Source organism: Piliocolobus tephrosceles, chromosome 8 (assembly GCF_002776525.5).
Source record: "Piliocolobus tephrosceles isolate RC106 chromosome 8, ASM277652v3, whole genome shotgun sequence".
Taxonomy (NCBI): Eukaryota; Metazoa; Chordata; class Mammalia; order Primates; family Cercopithecidae; genus Piliocolobus; species Piliocolobus tephrosceles.
Window position 1 is genome coordinate 49,057,616 of NC_045441.1, and position 20,513 is coordinate 49,078,128.

At 44.2% G+C, this 20,513-nt stretch overlaps 1 protein-coding gene across 2 annotated transcripts in view; it reads left to right on the top strand.

The window, feature by feature from the left end:
• TMEM248 (transmembrane protein 248) overlaps positions 1-20,128 on the top strand; it is a 36,124-nt gene extending 15,996 nt beyond the window's left edge. Inside the window, exons 2-7 of one of the 2 annotated variants that reach the window (XM_023196890.2) lie at positions 5,534-5,710; positions 8,655-8,940; positions 12,178-12,328; positions 14,930-15,113; positions 17,204-17,347; positions 19,473-20,128. In XM_023196890.2, the coding sequence (XP_023052658.1) occupies positions 5,552-5,710; positions 8,655-8,940; positions 12,178-12,328; positions 14,930-15,113; positions 17,204-17,347; positions 19,473-19,493 (945 nt within the window). In that variant the 5' untranslated portion in view covers positions 5,534-5,551 and the 3' untranslated portion in view covers positions 19,494-20,128. The remainder of the gene's footprint in view (positions 1-5,533; positions 5,711-8,654; positions 8,941-12,177; positions 12,329-14,929; positions 15,114-17,203; positions 17,348-19,472) is intronic. The other variant, XM_023196891.2, reaches the window with a different exon arrangement.
• The last annotated feature ends 385 nt before the right edge of the window (positions 20,129-20,513 follow it).

The following is a 20,513-nucleotide window of genomic DNA, read 5'->3' on the forward strand; positions in this document are numbered from 1 at the left end:
ATATCTGCCTGTAGTTTTCCCTTTTCTTTTGATATATCTTTGGTTTTGATATCAGGGTGATACTGGCCTCCTATAATGAGTTTGGAAGTACTTACTCCCCTTTCTTCTGCTTTTTGAGATAGTTTGCATAGGATTGGTATTAGTACTTATTTTAGCGTTTGATAGAATTCAGCAGTGGAGCCACCAGGTCTTGGTAGGTTGTGTGTATAGGAATTCATCCATTTCTTCTAGGTTTTCTAGGCGGTATGAAGTTGCTCGTAGTAGCCTGGAATGATCCTTTGAATTCCTGTAATGTTGGTTTAGTGTCTCCTTTTTCATATCTGATACTGTTTATTTGAATCGTCTCTCTGTTTTCTGAGTTCATCTGGTTCAAAACACCAACTCCTTGTTTCATTGATCTTTTGTATATTTTTGTTTCAAATTCGTTTATTTCTGCTGTGAGCTTTATTATTTTTCTACTAATTTTGTGTTTGGTTTGCTCTTGCTTTTCTAATTCCTTAAGATGTGTTGTTAGGTTGCTTGTTTGATGTTTTTCTAGTTTTTTTTTGTAGGTGCTTATAGCTATAAACTTTCCTCTTAATACTGCTTTCACTGGATCACATAGGTTTTGGTATTTTGTGGTTTCATTTTCATTTGTTTCAAGATACTTTCGAATTTCCTTCTTAATTTCTTCATTGACCTACTGGCCATCTGGGAGCATATTATTTAATTTCCATGTGTTTGTATAGTTTCCAGAATTTATCTTGTAATTGATTTCTACTTTTATTCCATTGTGGTCAGAGAAGATACTTGATATAATTTCATATTTTTTGAATGTTTTAAGACTTGTTCTGTGGCCTAACATATGGTGTGTTTTTGGGAGTGATTCATGTGATCTGTTAGGTCCATTTGGTCTATAGTGCAGATTAAATCATTTCTTTGTTGGTTTTCTGTCTGGATGATGTGTCCAATGCTGAAAGTAGAGTGTTGAAGTCTCCAGCTATGATTGTATTGGGGTCTGTCTTTCCCTTTAGTTCTAATATTTGCTTTATGTATCTCGGTGCTCCAGTGTTGGGTACATATATATTTATAATTGTTACATCATCTTGCTGAATAAGACCCTTTGACCTTCTTTGTCTCTTTTTATAGTTCTTGTCTTGAAATCTGTTTAGTCTGATTAAGTATAGCTGCTTCTGCTCTGCTCTTTTTTGGTTTCCATTTGCATGGAATATCTTTTTCCATTTCTTTCTTTTTTTGAGACAGAGTTTTGCTCTTGTTGCCCAGGCTGGAGTGCAATGGCGTGACCTCGGCTCACCAAAACCTCTGCCTCCCAAGTTCAAGTGATCCTCCTGCCTCAGCCTCCCAAGTAACTGGGATTACAGACAGGCATGCGCCACCACACCTGGCTAATTTTTTTGTATTTTTAGTAGAGTCGGGGTTTCTCCATGTTGGTGAGGCTGGTCTGGAATGCCTGACCTCAGGTGATCCGCCCGCCTCAGCCTCCCAAAATGCTGAGATTACAGGTGTGAACCACCATGCCCAGCTATTTCTTTATTTTCATTTGATGTGTGTCTTTATAGGTGAGGTGTGTTTCTTGTAGGCAACACATCGTTGGGTCTGGTTTTTTTTATTTATTCAGCTACTGTGTCTTTTGACTGGAGAGTTTAGTCCATTTATATTCAGTGTTGTTACTGATAAGTAAGGATTTACTCCTGCCATTTTGTTATTTGTTTTTGGCTGTTTTGTGATCTTTTCTTCTTTCTTTCCTTCCTTCCTGTCTTCATTTTAGTGAAGGTGATTTTTCTCTGGTGGTATGTTTTAATTTCTTTTTATTTTTTATGTATCTATGTTGGACTTTCTTTATAGGGCAATGAAAACATTTGAAAATTGATTGTGGAGATTGTTGTTCAATTCGGTGAATATACCAAAAATCATTGAATTGTGTATTTTAAACGGGTGAATTGTATGGTATGTGAATTATTTATTAATAATACCATTAAAAATATCAAGAACCTTTGTTTTTCTTTTTCTTTCTTTTTTTTTTTTTTTTTTTTTTTGGAGACAGAGTGTTGCTCTGTCGCCCAGGCTAAAGTGCAGTGGTGTGATCTCAGCTCGCTGCAACCTCCGCCTTCTGGCTTCAAGTGATTCTCCTGCCTCAGCCTCCTGAGTAGCTGGGACTACAGGCACACGCCACCATGCCCAGCTACTTTTTGTATTTTTAGTAGAGACGGGGTTTCACCATATTGGCCAGGCTGGTCTTGAACTCCTGACCTCGTGATCCGCCTGCCTCAGCCTCCCAAAGTGCTGGGATTACAGGCATGAGCCACTGTGCCCGGCTTCTGAAGAACCTTTCATATGTCAAAAGATGCCATAAACCATATTAAAGAAAACCCAGACTTGGATTAATTATATGTAACATATAAAACTGTTAAAGGGTTAGTACCCGAAACACAAAAGGAATTTCTAAACATCACTAAGAAATAGACTAACACCCTATTAGTAAATTACCAGAGGATTCAGGCAGTTCACTTAAGAATGGGCCTAAATGGCTGGTTAAAAAAATGGAAAGATGCTCTGTTTCACAAAGATACAATTTAAAATAATAGAGATATCATTTCACATCTGTCTTTTTGGACCAAATTAATATGCCTTAGGAAATCAAATGTAAGTGTCAGCACAAATCTCATGGAATGGAGCAGGCTCCTTCATTGCTGGGGAAGTGTAAACTGGTTGATCTCCTTGGAGAGTGTTCTGACAATATCAGGTTGAAAATGGGCCCTACCCTGTGACCTTGTTGTACTACAGCCACTCTTGTACCTGCTGCAATGCCCTTTGTGGGTGAAACCGTAACAGGAACCCAGCTGGGCCCCTCAGACTGGGATAACTCAACCACAGAACAATTTTTACATATATACATCAGTGAAATTCAGTGAACTAGATCAACAGAGATCAACAGAGATGTCAGGAAAACAGAATGCTGAGTGACAATGGCATGGAAAATGTGTTACTGTTGATTTTTAGGGGCTGTTGATGCATCCTTTTGTCTCTAAAATGTAAACGCTGATACAGACTTTTTAAAAAATTGCTTCTTGCTCATGTTGTTGCAGTCTGCTCATATTTATAAGTGCTCATTGTGTGCCAGCTACTGTTCTAGGGGTCAGGGGCCAGGGCTGTAGCCGTGAACAAAACAGGCAAAATGTCTGCTCTCATTGGGCTCATAAATGAGGGATGACAGACAGTAAACAAGTAGGAAAATAATTGTGCTCTTGGTTGGTGCTAAACAATATGAAGGAAATAAAGCAGGGGCTGAGGGTGACCAGGGAAGGCGTGGTCTGAGGAGCTGACTGTTAAACAGAAACTTGCATTTTTTTTTTTTTTTTAATTGAGACAGAGTCTCACTGTGTCGCTCAGGCTGAAGTGCAGTGATGTGATCTTGGCTCACTGCAACCTCTGCCTCCCAGGTTCACGCAATTCTCCTGCCTTAGCCTCCTGAGTAGCTGGGATTACAGGTGTGCACCACTACATCTGGCTAATTTTTGAATTTTTAATAGAGGCGGGATTTTGCTGTGTTGGCCAGGCTGGTCTTGAACTCCTGACCTCAAGTGATCCACTCGCCTCAGCCTCCCAAAGTGCTGGGATTACAAGTGTGAGCCCCTGCGCCCAGCCATAGACATGCGTTTTAAGAAGAGCAAATGTGAAAATGTTTGGGAAAAGCATCCAGGCAGATGCAAAAGTCTTCAGCTAGATCATGGTCAAAAATGGCAAGAAGCATTAAATACTTAGGAATAAACTTAATAAAAGAAGTGCAAACTTAACACTGTGAAAACAGAAAACATTGTTGAAATAAAGAAGCCAAATAGACGGAAAGGCATCCGAGGCTCTCGGACTAGTAGACAACATTGTTAAGAGAGCAGTACTCACCAAACCCATCACAGATTCAGTGCAATCCCTGTCAGTGTCCCAGCCGATTTCCTTGCAGAAATTGACAAGACGATCCTGAAGAATAGCAAGTCCAGTGTGGCCAAAGCCCAGGAGGGAGAAGGGGAAGTGGATGGCGATGCAGTCAGGGAGATTGGCAGGGCTTCTGAGTCCTGAAAACCCTGTGGGCCATGGCAGGGAGCTATCACCGACTACTTCTAGGTCTGGTGGAAGCCTTGGGAGCTTTTAAGCAGGGCTGGGATGGCTATGAGCGATATGGCAATGAACAGGACAGAATGTTGAATAAATAGAATTCAGCTTTTCAGTGGCAGGAAATGAGAGCATCCTTAGTTTCTTTCTGTACATGTTGTTGTGTATTTGTGTCATATTACCGACCCACCTAAACCTTTTCTTAGGTGATACGGAAGTAACAGTATTTATTATAGAATATTTAGAAGATCGAGGCTGGGTATGGTGACTCACACTTGTAATCCCAGAACTTTGGGAGGCTGAGGCAGGAGGATTGCTTGAGGCCAGGAGTTCAAGACCAGCCTGGGCAACATAGCGAGACCGCATCTCTTTTTTTTTTTTTTTTTTTTGAGACGGAGTCTTGCTCTGTGGCCCAGGCTGGAGTGCAGTGGCATGACCTCGACTCACTGCAAACTCCGCCTCCCGGGTTCACGCTATTCTCCCTCAGCCTCCAGAGTAGCTGGGACTATAGGCGCCTGCCACCATGCCCGGCTAATTTTTTGTATTTTTAGTAGAGATGGGGTTTCACCATCTTAGCCAGGATGGTCTCAATCTCCTGACCTCGTGATCCGCCCACCTTGGCCTCCCAAAGTGCTGGGATTACAGGGTGAGCCACCGTGCCTGGCCGTGAGACCCCATCTCTTAAAAAGTGATAAATTAGCTGGGTATGGTGGTTCACGCCAATAATCCCAGCACTTTTGGGGGCCAAAGCGGGCAGATTACGAGGTCAGGAGTTCGAGAGTAGCCTGGCCAATATGGTGAAATCCTGTCTCTACTAAAAATACAAAAATTAGCTGGGTGTGGCAGCACACACCTGTAGTCCCAGCTACTTGGGAGGCTGAGGTGGGAGAATCGCTTGAACCCAGGAGGTAGAGATTGCAGCGAGCCAAGACTACACCATTGCTCCAGCCTGGGTGACAGAGTGAGACTCTGTCTCAAAAAAAAAAAAAGGAATAAATTAGTCGGGCATAGTGATACACACCTTCAGTCCTAGCTACTGAGGAGGCTGAGGTGGGAGGATAGCGCAAGCCTAGGAGTTCAAGGCTGCAGTGAGCTATGATCGCACCACTGCACTCCAGCCTGGGTGACAGAGTGAGAGACCCTGTTTTTTAAAACACACACACACACACACACACAATATTTAGAAGATTCAAACTGAAAGAGAATATGTATTCAGGATCCTGCCACTTTGAGGTAATGGCAGTTAACATTTAGCGTTTTTTCCTTCTAGTCTTTTGAATGAAGTTATGATGAGACATTTCTCAAATTCAGTAATGAGTGCCCATCCCGCCGAGCTCACCCCCTCAAGACCTCAAAAGAAAACAAAAGAATCATAGCTTTCCTGTTGGCAAGTCAGTCCTTAAGCCTTCTGATTAATTTCTTTCAGGTGGAGCTGATCAGAATAATGTTCAGCATCAACCCCCTGGAGAACCTGAAGGTGTACATCAGCAGTCGGCCTCCCCTGGTGGTCTTCATGATCAGCGTGAGCGCCATGGCCATAGCTTTTCTGACCCTGGGCTACTTCTTCAAAATCAAGGAGATTAAATCACCAGAAATGGCAGAGGTACAGTATGTTCTGACTTCTCCTGGGCTGGCTGGCCCTTATGGAGTGGGGCAACACTCTGTGGCTTGTCATATAGCTTTCTTGGGTTTTGGCCTTTCTCTCCTAGTGAGAAAGGTCAGTATTTATTCAGAATTTTCTGTTTTCCATCTCCCCAGGACTCAGCTTTGTTAGGAAATACCTAGATAGGTGTTGTTCAATTTAAATGTGCTACCAGTTTCAGGTAGACTATTTCAGCAGTGAAACAGATGCATTTTGGAGAGTACATTTGTAAAATGATCTGTGTCAAAAAGCTGGAGAACTCACCTCAATATTCCATCTCAAATGGGTTCATTGCTGTTTTAGAAAACTGAACATTTGGTATTTTAAAACCACATATCATCATGGAGTTTTATCAGCTGTACTAATCGTTTTTTTCATGAGATAAGGAATCTTAAAGAAATTCAAAAACAGGATCTAATTACCAAATATTTTTGTTTTTTGAGATGGAGTCTCGTTCTGTCACCCAGTCTGGAGTGCAGTGGCGTCTCAGCTCACTGCAACCCCCACCTCCCGGGGTCAAGCGATTTTCCTGCCTCAGCCTCCCGAGGAGCTGGGATTACAGGTGCCCACCACCACGTCTGGCTAATTGTCTTTTTAGTAGAGATGGGGTTTCGCCGTTTGGCTAGGCTGGTCTTGAACTCCTGACCTCAGGTGATCTACCCATCTCAGCCTTCCCAAGTGCTGAGATTACCGGCATGAGCCACCACACCCAGCCTAATTCCTGTCTTTTAATAGATTCCTTGGGTGCCTTCTCTTACTTTTTTTCCTTCTTGGGTTTGTTGTTGGGTGGAGGTGGGGGTGGGGGTGGGGCTGGGAGTGCGTGGTTGCCACATTGAGTGTGCCTTGCAATGGAGAGGAGAGTTCTGTTCCATGTAATTGAGATCATAGCTTTCTCTTGTGCTCTAGGGCATTCTAGATCTTAAGTGATCTTGGCAAAAGGAACCGCCTACACATGTGAACTCTTTCTAGCACAGTTCAAGTAACGAGTTTTAGCTATTTCTACCTTGTAACCCTTTCAAAGAGTTTCTTACTAAGAGACATACTGGCTGGCTTAATTCTCCCTCTTTGCTGACCCTGCCTCAATCTTTAAAGGTTGTGAAAACAGGCTGCCCCTACATCAGGGCTGAAAATGAATATTCTACTCAAAACTAAAGCTTTGCAGCCTCCTGCCATTTCTTTCCTGCAGATCTTGAGTCCATGTTGAGCACTTGGCCAAGGCCAATGGTTACAATGAAGCCTGGATAATTAGCCCTTAATAATCCAAATTAGGCCTGGCATTGGCTTTAGCTGGCTGTTCAATGTGGACTCCAGCTCTGTAGCAACGCGTTGTTGAGATGCTGCAGAACTTGGGTTATGATTAGTTTTGTGATTTTTATTTTCAAATAAGGATCTTAAGTTGTAGGAAAGGCAGTGGTGTATGGGAAACATTTGGGGCTGTGAATCAGAACTTAATGCCGATTCTACCTTGAACTAGAATTGGAGAGTCCCTAATTTGCCCTGGGCCTCAGTTTCTTCATGTCTAGGACTATGAAGGACTGAAACTAGAATGTTCATTTTCAGCCCTAATGTACTAGAATGGTCAGTTGAGTTTGTAGGTGTTAGGGAAATGTAATTTAATAGATCCAGTTGCAGTCTTACTAAATGTCACATACAGTTAAACTGATGCTGTAAGGGTAGACTTACTGGGCTGGTTAAGGGTTGCTCAGATGACTTTTTTTTTGTTTTTTTGAGATGGAGTGTCACTCTGACACCCAGGCTGAGGCTGGAGTTCAGTGGCGCGATCTTGGCTTACTCTAGCCTCTGCCCCACTTCAAATGATTTTCGTGCCTCAGCCTTCCTAGTAGCTGGGATTACAGGAATGCGCCACCATGCCCAGCTGATATTTTTATTTTAGTAGAGACATGGTTTCACCATGTTGCCTATGCTGGTCTCGAACTCCTGGCCTCAAGTGATCCACCCTGCTTGACCTGCCAAAGTGCTGGGATTACAGGCGTGAGCTACCGTACCTGGCCTCAAGTGGCATTTTTTAATTTTTTTTTTAATTTTTGAGACAGAGTCTCGCTCTGTTGCCCAGGCTGAAGTGCAGTGGCACAATCTCCTCTCACTGCAACCTCCACCTCCCAGGTTCAAGCAATTCTCCTGCCTCAGCCTCCCAAGTAGCTGGGACTACAGGCACACACCACCACACCTGGCTGATTATTGTATTTTTAGTAGAAACGTGGTTTCACCATGTTGCTCAGGCTGGTCTTGAACTCCTGACCTCAAATGATCCACCCGCCTTGGCCTCCCAAAGTGCTGGGATTACAGGTGCAAGCCACTGCACCTGGCCCCTTCCTTTTTGAAATTGTTGCTGCTCTAAGGTGTCATCAAAAGTCCATAAGAAGGGGGACAATGTCCCTAATGAGTATTAGTATTCACTGCTGTTTTGTGTTCTGGAGAAAGAGAGCAAGATATATGGAACTGATCTTTTGGGACATTATTTTAAGGTGACTTTATTTAAAAAAAAAAAGAATTGTAATTGCAAAATGAGTTTGTATGAATGCTTTTATTCAAGCTTTCTTTTCCAGTTTGGTTCTGAGGCTAGATCATTTTCTCTATGTGTAATATGCTGGATTTTTTTAAAAGAAGATTTTCTTGAATAAATTGATTTGATTTCACAGTTTATTGAGTATCTTGTGCCAGTGAAGAGTTCATATTTTAGGTTATGAATATAAAAGTGATTAGGAAAGCCACATTGTGCTGCCTGTGAGGAGGTTGGTGGCCGTGTTGTCATGATCTTAAATGACCAGCTCTGAATTGTAGTTTGCTGATGTGCTGCGGTGCCACACCGGGGTCTTACCTGTGTTCCTGCAGCGGGAGGCAGGCACTGTTCACACTCATTTCTTTTTCTTTCATTTCCCCAAAGGATTGGAATACTTTTCTGCTACGGTTCAATGATTTGGACCTGTGTGTATCAGAGAATGAAACGTTAAAGCATCTCACAAATGACACCACAACTCCGGAAAGCACAATGACCAGCGGGCAGGCCCGAGCTTCCACCCAGTCCCCCCAGGCCCTGGAGGACTCGGGCCCTGTGAATATCTCAGTCGCAATCACCCTAACCCTGGACCCACTGAAACCCTTCGGAGGGTATTCCCGCAACGTCACCCATCTGTACTCAACCATCTTAGGGCATCAGATTGGACTTTCAGGTATGCAGTAGGCACTCTCCATTCAGGCTTCTCAAGCAACCACTGTTACAAAAAGAGGATGCACCGTGTGTGTTTTTACTGACTATATTGTACTAAATTGTAGTCTTGCACGTGTGTCTTTTTTTGTTGAGTTTGAACTACATGAACCATTTCTACACCATCCTTACATGGTTAAAGTACCTGGCTTGAAGTAGTTTCTCAAAAGCCTATAGGAACAAGAAACTGTGAAAAAACTATAAGGCCTGTCTGATATTTACAAACATGTAATTTTTATTCAGGCTTACCCTGTTGGAGTTTTCATTATTTACTACACATCTTCTATTGCTATTAGTTTATAGATTTTTTAATGGCCATTGTTAGTCCAATACTGTGCTAAGCTTCTGGGAAGAACTAGAAAATGACTAAGATGACTGGGCGCAGTGGCTCGTGCATGTAATCCCAACACTTTGGGAGGCCAAGGTGGGTGGATTGCCTCAGCTCAGGAGTTTGAGACCAGCCTCGGCAACGTGGTGAAACCCCATTACTACTAAAATACAAAAAATTGGCCAGGCGCGGTGGCTCACACCTGTAATACCAGCACTTTGGGAGGCCACGGTGGGCAGATCACAAGGTCAGGAGTTCGAGACCAGCCTGGCCAATATGGCAAAACCCCATCTCTACTAAAAATACAAAAATTAGGCAGGCATGGTGGCGGGCACCTGTAGTCCCAGCTACATGGGAGGCTGAGGCAGGAGAATAGCTTGAACCCGGGAGGCAGAGGTTGCAGTGAGTTAAGAGTCACACCACTGCACTCCAGCCTGGGCGACAGAGAGAGACTCTATCTCCAAAAAAAAAAAAAAGCTGGGCATGCAGGCATGGTGGTGCACCGCACTTGTAGTCCCAGCTACTCAGGAGGCTAAGGCAGGAGAATTGTTTGAACCCGAGAGGTGGAGGTTGCAGTGAACTGAGATCACACCACCGCACTGCACTCCAGCCTGCGCGACAGAGCGAGACTCCATCTCAAAAAAAGAAAAGAAAAGAAAATGCCTAAGATGGGCCTGGGCGCAGTGGCTCACGCCTATAATCCCAGCACTTTGGGAGGCCGAGGTGGGTGGATCACTTGAGGTCAGGAGTTCAAGACTTGTCTGGCCAACATGGGGAAACCCTATCTCTACTAAATACAAAAAAAATTAGCTGGACATGGTGGCGGGCGCCTGTGATCCCAGCTACTCTGGAGACTGAGGTGGGAGAATCACTTGAACCCTGGATGTGGAGGCTGCAGTGAGCCAAGATCACACCACTGCACTCCAGTCTAGGCAACAAGGCGAGACTTCACCTCAAAAAAAAAAAAAAAACCTAAGATGTGGTCTCTTCCTTTTGGAATTTTGGGGTTATGGAAGAGACAAAGATAAACATGAGTTAATGTTTATCAAGCACTTATAATAGTTCCTGCCACAAAGGAAATGCTATGTAAGTGCTTGATAAGGGATATGAAAAATACATGCTTATAAAACGTGGAGCACTGCCCTGTGACCAGTACTAAACCCATGACAGACTGTAAGTGATGCAGGAGAAGGGCTAGAAGGCAGTGGAAGCTGGAATAATTGGGAAAGGCTTCATATGGGACACCTGGGCCTTGGAAGAATAACCTTTTGTTCTTTGGTTACCAAAAGGCTTTTTAAAAAGTTCTTAGGCTGGGTGCACTGGGTCATGCCTGTAATCCCAGCACATTGAGAGCCTGAGGCAGGAGGATTGAATGAGCTCAGGTGTTGAAGACCAACCTGGGCACATAGCAAACACCTGTCTTTATGAAGAATATAAAAAATTAGCAAGGTGTCATGGTGTGCACCTGTAGTCCCAGCTACTTGTGAGGCTGAGGTGGGAGGATTGCTTGAACCTGGGAGGTCGAGGCTACAGTGAGCTAAGATTGTACCACTGCACTCCAGCTTGGTCAATAGAGTGAGACCCTGTCTCAAAAAAAAAAAAAAAAACAAGAAACAAATAAAAAGTCCTTGAAGGAATTTAAGTGCCCACCAGCCTCCTATTGGCGGTTAGAGGTGAGAATGTTCCCATAATAATCAAGGTATGGGTGACTTCTGGGTTTCCCATGTAGCAAGTGGACCTACTTCTTATGGCATGGCATAAGGACACCTTCGGGTTTTTTTTTACTTTTTTAAAATTATTGTTATTTTCAGATGGAGTCTCACTCTGTCACCCAGGTTGGAGTGCAGTGGCACAGTCTTGGCTCACTGCAACCTCTGTCTCCTGGGTTCAGGCGACTCTTCTGCTTCAGTCTCCTGAGTAGCTGGGATTACAGGCTCACACTACCATGCCCAGCTAATTTTATATTTTTAGTGGAGACAGGATTTTACCATGTTGGCCAGGCTGGTCTTGAACTTCTGACAAATGATCCGCCCACCTCAGCCTCCCAAAGTGCTGGGATTACAGGCATGAGCCACCATGCCTGGCTATTCTTTCATTTTAATTTTTAAAATTTATTTTTTGAGACAGTCTTGATCTGTCGCCAGCTAGAGTACAGTAGTGTGATCATAGCTCACTGCAGCCTCAAACTCCTGGGCTCAAGCGATCTTCCCTAGTACCTGGGACCACAGGTGTGCACCAGTATACCTGGCCGATTTTTTAAAGTTTTTTGTAGAGACAGAGTCTTGCTATTACGTTCAAAGGCTGGTCGTGAATTCCCGGCCTCAAGTAATCTCCTGCCTCAGCCTTCTAAAGTCAAAGTGCTGGGACTATAGATGTGAACCACTGTGCCTGGCAATACGTTGGTTTTAATTTAAGCTTCATCACTTGCCTTTCTTAACTCTGAAACCCTCTGACCTCTGTTTGTTCATATGTAAAAGGGGGACAACTGCATTTCTTGGTCATGTTCATAGGAGAAGAGTAAATCTTAAGTGAAATAATATGTGTAAAAAATGTTTGAAAATGGCTAGACGGGTGTGCAGAAATGGTGAGGATAATTCACCCAGCCCAAGTTTTTCACCTCTGATCTGCCCAAGGTCTGGTTTGGCATCTCCAGGCCATGACTGGAAAGCAGCCACTTCCTTTGCTGCTTCGTGGCTCTGAGTTGAGCAGGCCTTATGGTCAGGGTCAGGACTGCTCTTGTTCCTCAGATCCCACAAAGGTAGGTTCCTGGGCTGATAGATGATTCCTGTGTGGGTTTGATTTCAGGGTTTATTTGTATGCCGGAGAATAACAAATACGTGGTTCTTTATAAAAAAAACTATTTCTCTTTCATAGGCAGGGAAGCCCACGAGGAGATAAACATCACCTTCACCCTGCCTACAGCATGGAGCTCAGACGACTGCGCCCTCCACGGTCACTGTGAGCAGGTGGTGTTCACAGCCTGCATGACCCTCACGGCCAGCCCCGGGGTGTTCCCCGTCACTGTGTAAGTGTACCTGGCGCCCGGTGAACACGCGTAACAAGCCCCACTTGCCTGAGTACAGCTGGGCTGCTTCGGCCTTAAATTCTCAGGATGGCTTGCTTCACATTTCTTTATAGAATTACCTCTACGGCCGGGCGCGGTGGCTCAAGCCTGTAATCCCAGCACTTTGGGAGGCCGAGACGGGCAGATCACGAGGTCAGGAGATTGAGACCATCCTGGCTAACACGGTGAAACCCCGTCTCTACTAAAAGCTATAAAAAACTAGCCGGGCCAGGTGGCGAGGTGGCGGCGCCTGTAGTCCCAGCTACCCGGGAGGCTGAGGCAGGAGAATGGCGTGAACCCGGGAGGCGGAGCTTGCAGTGAGCTGAGATCCGGCCACAGCACTCCAGCCTGGGTGACAGAGCGAGACTCCGTCTCAAAAAACAAAAAAAAAAAAAAAAAAAAAAAAAAAAAGAATTACCTCTACTCAGACCTATCTAAAGGATTCTTTAATTTGTCTAAAGGATTCTTTAATTTGGAATTCTAAAGATAGAACTTCCACGAATAAAATCAAAAGTTAGTGTCCCCTCGAGGCAGTAAAAGCACCTGGATGTTGCTGGACATTCATAGGCTGTCTTTTCCTGCAGGAGTAGAAGCAGCAAGTTACAGAAAAGAGGCTCACTGTGGCCGGGTGCAGTGGCTGAGGCCTGTGATCCCAGCACTGTGGGAGGCTGAGGTGGGAGGATCCCTTGAGCCCCAGAGTTGAAGACCAGCCTGGACAACATATAGGGAGACCCTGTCTCTGTTTAAAAAAAAGAAAAGCGAAAGGAGACTCTCTAAAGATAAAGGTTTTCAACCAGGTGTGGCGTCTCATGCCTATAATCTGAGCACTTTGGGAGGCCAAGGTAGGCAGATCACCTGAGGTCAGGAGTTCAAGACCAGCCTGGCCAACATGGTGAAACCCTATCTCTACTAAAAATACAAAACTTAACCAGGCCTGGTGGCACATGTCTGTAATCCCAGCCACTCGGAGGCTAAGGCAGGAGAATCGCTTGAACCTGGGAGGCAGAGGTTGCAGTGAGCCGAGATCGTGCCACTGCACTCCAGCCTGGGTGACAGCAAGACTCTGTCTCAAAAAAGTAAATAAATAAAATAAAACAAAGATAAAGGTTTGTTCATCTCCATTATCCAGAAAGATAGTTTAAAATCGTTGATTTTAGTTTATCTTGATTTTAGTTTTAAATAAAGTATAAATCAAAACTTATTTTCCGTTAAAGTTACTAATTTTAAAATGTAACATTTTAAATCATTTCCCATTAAATAATTACTAATTTTAATTTTACCTACGAATTTGAAAGTTAGTTTTAAAATCAAATATAAATTGAACTTTATTTTCCATTAAACAATTAAGGTTTTTGAAGCTTTTCCTTCAGTGTTTTTGAGCAGCATTCAGTGTTATTGTTTGGCCTTTTAGGTGTTTTTTTTTTTTTTTTTTTTTTTTTGGTCTCTCCTGTCTGTAAAGGAGATAATTATCTATAAATAAATAGGTGAAATACATAAGATACAGCCTATTTAAAAGAATTCTGTGGTGAATTCTTTTTAAATAAGAATTTTCCTGGGATTTGTCTATTTTAGACATTTGGAAGTTTGTAGGACAAGATCAGATTAAGTTAAATATTACTTTGTGTTACAGTAACTGATATAGAATTTTGTAGGTAAAGTTTCCAGTTGTAACTAAGTAATATGCTTTGGGCTGGGTGCAATGGCTCACGCCTGTAATCCCAACTACTTGAGAGGCTGAGGCAGGAGAATCAGTTCAACTTGGGAGGTGGAGATTTCAGTGAGCCAAGGTCACACCAGCCTGGGCAACAGAGCGAGAGACTGTCTCAAAAAAAAGAAAAGATGATATGGTTTGGCTGTCTCCCCACCCAAATCTTGTTTTGAATTGTAGTTCCCATAATCCCCTTGTGTCATGGGAGGGACCCAGTGGGAGGTAATTGAATCATGGAGGTGGTTACCCCCATGCTGCTGTTCTCATGATAGTAAGTGAGTTCCCATGAGACATGATGGTTTTATAAGGGATTTTCCACCTTTTATTCGGCACTTCTCTTTGCTGCCGCCATGTGAAGAAGGATGTGTTTGCTTCCCCTTCAGCCGTGATTGTAAGTTTCCTGAGGCTTCCCCAACCATGCTGAACTGTGAGTCAATTAAGCCTCTTGCCTTTATAAATTACCCAGTCCCGGATATGTCTTTATTAACAGCATGAGAATAGACTAATACACTAAGAGTTTAGCTAATTTGAGAAGATAGACTTACAAGGAGCTTATGTCCTTTGCATCACATGTGAGAGGACTGTAGGTTGAATTCTGAAGGCAGAAATCCAACACCCAAACTCCTAAATGTCAGGCACCTATTTATTTTTCTGTTATATTTTTATTTTTTTAAAAAGACCCTCAAACTAAAATATAATGATATTTATGTCAAAGAAGCATGAACGTGTAAGTTACATTTTTCCTTTCCACGTGTGTTGCCGTGTTTGGTGTTTTCCCAGCTGCTGTGGGGGTGACACAAGTGAATGACTCAGGCCGCTGAGCACGTGTCTTTCCTCCTCCTCTTCCCCTGCAGACAGCCACCGCACTGTGTTCCTGACACATACAGCAACGCCACGCTCTGGTACAAGATCTTCACAACTGCCAGAGATGCCAACACAAAATACGCGCAAGATTACAATCCTTTCTGGTGTTATAAGGGGGCCATTGGAAAAGTCTATCATGCTTTAAATCCCAAGCTTACAGTGATTGTTCCAGATGTAAGTGAGAAAAATCGTGTATGTGTGTGTACGCGCGTGCGTGCGTGCATATGCACGTGTGTGTGCATGTGCTGCAACCATTGTGTATAGGCCCTGCTGACTTCCCTGAGTAAGCGTCTCCTCTGCCACTTTAGATTTCCAGGTGAGTTGGGACACTAGGCGGAGTGGTGGATGCTTGGGAAAACATGCCACCCATTGGTTAAGAAAAATCTGGTTCTTCTGTTCATTTTCTCTGTTATTCAGCAGCAGTTATTTCTTGAGCAACTGCCTAATCCCTGGGGGGTTACAAGGGATCCTTATATGAATATTATCTTAGAGGATGTTCACAGACATTCATAGAAGACTATCTAGTGTCCATGTGAACAAAAAATAGTACTGCTTAGAGTTCTGAAAGGTAGAAGTAAGTAGTAGAAGGAGATGAATCTTTGACTAGAGTGAGGCCTGAATAGGATTTAACTAAACCAAGAGACAAGGAGAAGAGAATACTTATCTCTCTCGTCTAGCAGCTGTGTGCTAGCTCAGCTTCCTACTTAGACTTGAGCCCACTTATTTTTTTAGAGACAGGATCTTGCTCTGTCACCCAGATTGGGCTCTAGTGGCACAATCATGGCTCACTGCAGCTTCCAACTCTTGGTCTGAAGCTTCGTGAGTGGCTGGGACTACAGATGCATGTCCCATGCTGGGATAATGTTTAAACTTCTTGTAGAGACAGGGTCTTACTATATTGCCCAGGCTGGTCTTGAACCCCTGGCCTCAAGCGATCCTCCTGCCTTGGACTCCGAAATTGCTGGGATGACAGGTATGAGCCGCCGCACCCGGCCCGAGCCCACTTTTTAACATTGCTTTGATATTTTGTAAATGTGTTCCTTTCTGGCAGTGTGTATTAGCTGGATCTCTCTTCTTTTGGCCTGGCCCTTTGTCCTTTTCTTTTTTTCTTTATATTTATTTATTTATTTATTTATTTGAGATGGAGTCTCACTCTGTCGTCCAGGCTGGAGTGCAGTGGCACAATCTCGGTTCACTGCAACCTCTGCCTCCTGGGTTGAAGCAATTCTCCTGACTCAGCCTCCAAAGTAGCTGGGATTACAGGCACCTGCCACCACGCTAATTTTTGTATTTTTAGTACAGATGGGGTTTTGCCATGTTGGCCAGGTTGGTGTTGAACTCCTGACCTCAGGTGATCCTCCCACCTCAGCCTCCCAAAGTGCTGGGATTATAGGCATGAGCCATTGCGCCCAGCCTTTGCCCTTTTCTGGGGCTCATTTGTAGGCCAGGATCCTGCAGAAGGCAGCTGTGGAGGTCAGGCTGGATGGTGGGCTGAGGCCCTTCATGCCTGACCAAGGGCACTCCCTGCCTGTGTTTGGGGCTTGGGGGTTGGTAAGGCAGTGTGTTGAGAAGACTGAGCTGCCCCGCTATGTTGTAAGTGACCTGCGGGGAGTCCAGGGCTGACCTGAGGCCTGGAGATACTAGAGGGTAAAGGAATGGAAGCATGTCTGGGGTCCCTCTAGTAACTTGCAGGGCCTGGGGATTGACTGCATGTGGGAGGTCAAAGGGCAGTGAATCAAGGATGACCTCAGCATTTTCATCCAGGGACGTAGAGAAAAGCAGGAGGAGGGAGGCGACCCTGGGGAGAGGTGAGGGGCCGAGGCCTTCCTGGTGGTGGCATAGCCAGTAGTTAGGAATGCAGCCTCAGCTGTCAGCCATGCAACCTGAGGGCAGTCCCATGACGAGGATGTGTCCAGAAAGGAGTGGGGCTTAAAGATGGAGTGTCTGCAGCCTTTGCAGGGGAGAAGCCTGCTGGAGGGGCAGGGTTCAGGCAGTGTGGGGGTGCAGAAGACAGGGCAGAGGACAGCCCTAGGGCTAGGAAAGTGTGGGTGCTCTCCAACAGAGGCTCAGGAGCATCATGTCTTCACTTAATGAGATCCAGCTTTGGTCACTTAGGAGACAAAACGAGAAACCTCCCGTTGCAGCTTAAGAAGAAAAGTTGTGGCAAGTCTGGAGGTTGTCAGTCCTGTCTCTCAAAACCCAGCATTAAAACCTTTCAGTCACTCAGAGCAGATGTTTCTGATTTTTTTCTCTTCTTTATTTAGGATGACCGTTCATTAATAAATTTGCATCTCATGCACACCAGTTACTTCCTCTTTGTGATGGTGATAACGATGTTTTGCTATGCTGTTATCAAGGGCAGACCCAGCAAATTGCGTCAGAGCAATCCTGAATTTTGTCCCGAGAAGGTGAGCTGTGGATGGGGTCCAGGCCAGCATTTTGCCAGAGGTCTCTGTATACAGAAAGTCCCAGTTATCCTTACTCCATTTATTGTGGGTGGCACCTTTCATCCAAAGAAATGACAGTTATCCCTCAATATCCGAGGAGGATTGGTTCCAGGACCCTGGTGGATACCAAAATTCATGAATGTCCAAATCCCTTCTGTAAAATGGTACAATATTTGCATATGACCTCTGCACATCCTCTGTAACTTTTTTTTTTTTTTTTTTGTGAAGATGGAGTCTCGCTCTGTCGCCCAGGCTGGAGTGCAGTGGCACTATCTCGGCTCACTGCAGCCTCCGCCTCCCGGGCTCAAGCAGTTCTCCTACCCCAGCCTCCTGAGTAGCTGGGATTACAGTCGCATGCTACCACGCCCCACTAATTTTTTGCATTTTTAGTAGAGACAGGGTCTCACCATGTTGGCCAGGTTGGTCTCAAACTCCTGACCTCAAGTGATCCACCCGCCTTGGCCTCCCAAAGTGCTAGAATTATAGGTGTGAGCCACTGGGCCCAGCTCATCCTCTGTAACTTTAATCTCTAGATTCCTTTTTTTTTTTTTGAGACAGTTTTGCTCTGTCACCAAGGCTGGAGTGCAGTGGCATGATCTCGGTTTACTGCAACCTCTGCCTCCTGGGCTCAAGTGATTCTCCTGCCTCAGCCTTGAGAGTAGCTGGGATTACAGGCGTACACCACCACACTCAGCTAATTTTTGTATTTTTAGTAGAGACAGGGTTTCACCATGTTGGCCAAGGTAGTCTCGAACTGCTGATGTCAAGTGATCCACCTGCCTTGGCCTCCCACAGTGCTGGGATCACAGGCCTGAGCCACTGTGCCCAGCTTCTGTGTTACTTATAATACCTAATACAATGTAAATACTATGTAAATAGTTGTTACAGTGTATTTTAAAAACTTGTATTATTTTTATTGTTGCATTCATATGTATTGGTTTTTTTCTTTTGAGTATTTTTGCTGTTTTTAATTTTTTTTTTTTTTTTTTTGAGACAGGATCTCGCTTTGTCACCCAGGCTGGAGTGGTGTGGTGCAATCATAGCTCATAACACAATCATAGCTCACGGCAGCCTTGAACTCCCAGGCTCAGGTGATCCTCAGCCTCCTGATTAGCTGGGACCACAGGCATGCATCACCACACCTGCTTAATTTTTGTATTTTTTGAAAAGATGGAGTTTCGCCACGTTGCCCAGACTGGTCTTGAATTTCTGGGCTCAAGTGATCCACCCACCTTGACCTCTCAAAGATTACAGGTGATTACAGGTGTGAGCCACCATGCCCAGCCCTCTTTTGTGTATTTTTGGTTGAATCTGTGGATATGAAACCCACAATTACAGAAGACCAACTATAGTTTCTGTCTTCATTGGAAGTGTCTTTACCCTCAACCTAAATTATGGTGTTGGATTTTTAATCATATACCCAAACCTCCATCACCATTATAGGGAGTGACTTGGCAGTTGTTCTCAAGTCTCCACTGGAGCACTACTGACCCTGTGTAGCTGCCTCCTCTGTAGTTCCATCAGCATAAGAAGTCTTCTAACAGAATGCTTATCAAGGTTTAAAGACAGTTACCTCAGCTGGGTGCACCTATAATCCCAGGAGTTTTGGGAGACTGAGGCAGGAGGATCACTTGAGCCTAGGAGTTCAAGACCAGCTTGGGCAACATGGTGAGACCCCATCTCTACTAAAAGTTAAAAAATTAGCCACATGTAATGGTTCATGCCTGTATTCCAAGCTACTGGGGAGGTTGAGGTAGGAGGATTGCTTGAGCCTAGGAGTTGGAAACTGTAGTAACCTATGAGTGTACCACTGCACTCCAGCCTGGACAACAGAGCGAGACTGTGTCTCAAAAAAACAAAAACCAGTCAATTTTGTCTCCGCACAGTGGTTCCAGATGGGCTGCATCTTGCAGGAGACTGAGATTTCTAGTAATTTCTTCCTAGGTGAGATTTTCTTCTTAGGGATTTAGTAACTTCACTGCCTGGTTGATATGTGCAATCAGTGTGGCGTCCTGGTCTTTGGGTAGGGGCTGAGTTAACCTGGGCTTCCCTTTTTGACTGATTTCCCTGGCTTGGTGTCTTCCAGGTGGCTTTGGCTGAAGCCTAATTCCACAGCTCCTTGTTTTCTGAGAGAGACTGAGAGAACCATAATCCTTGCCTGCTGAACCCAGCCTGGGCCTGGACGCTCTGTGAATACATTATCTTGCGATGTTGGGTTATTCCAGCCAAAGACATTTCAAGTGCCTGTAACTGATTTGTACATATTTATAAAAATCTATTCAGAAATTGGTCCAATAATGCACGTGCTTTGCCCTGGGTGCAGCCAGAGCCCTTCAGTCCCACCCTGGACTTGAGGACCTACCTGATGGGATGTTTCCACATGTCTCTAGAGAAGGATTTCCTGGATCTAGCTGCGTTGGAGCTGGTCATGACGATGTTTTCACTAAGGTCATGGGCGCATTGCGTCACTGGTGGGGTTGAAGTTTGGTTTGGTTCTTGTTTCGGCCCAGTATGTAGAGAACGTTTGAAACAGTCTGCACCTTTGATACAGTATTGCATTTCCAAAGCCACCAATCCATTTTGTGGATTTTATGTGTCTGTGGCTTAATAATCGTAGTAACAACAATAATACCTTTTTCTCCATTTTGCTTGCAGGAAACATACCTAAGTTTTTTTTGTTTGTTTGTTTGTTTGTTTTTTTCCTTTATAAAGAAAAAATAAAATAGTCTCATTTTAATACTACTCTAGTTAGGACAGACTTGTGCTTTTATCCTGAGTAAAATGTTAAGTATTTAAGTCATGTACATGACAAAAATCTAAGTTTCATTTTCCACATGGATGACCAGGAACCTGGTCTTGTTGGAGTTGGCACAGAAGGTTCTACTGTCTTCTCGGCCGCTCTTGTCCCTCCCTTCTGTTGTCAAAGTTAAAGCAGCCTCTTCACTCAAAAGGGCTTCAAAATGTAAGTGGCTCTAGAGGTAGAGTGACCGTTTGCTATTCTGCTTTCTGGAATGCAGATGGCAGTATGGAAAGAAAGAATAATGATTTGGTCTAATAGGAAAGGATTTCTTTTCTTTCTTTCTTTCTTTCTTTCTTTCTTTCTTTCTTTCTTTCTTTCTTTCTTTCT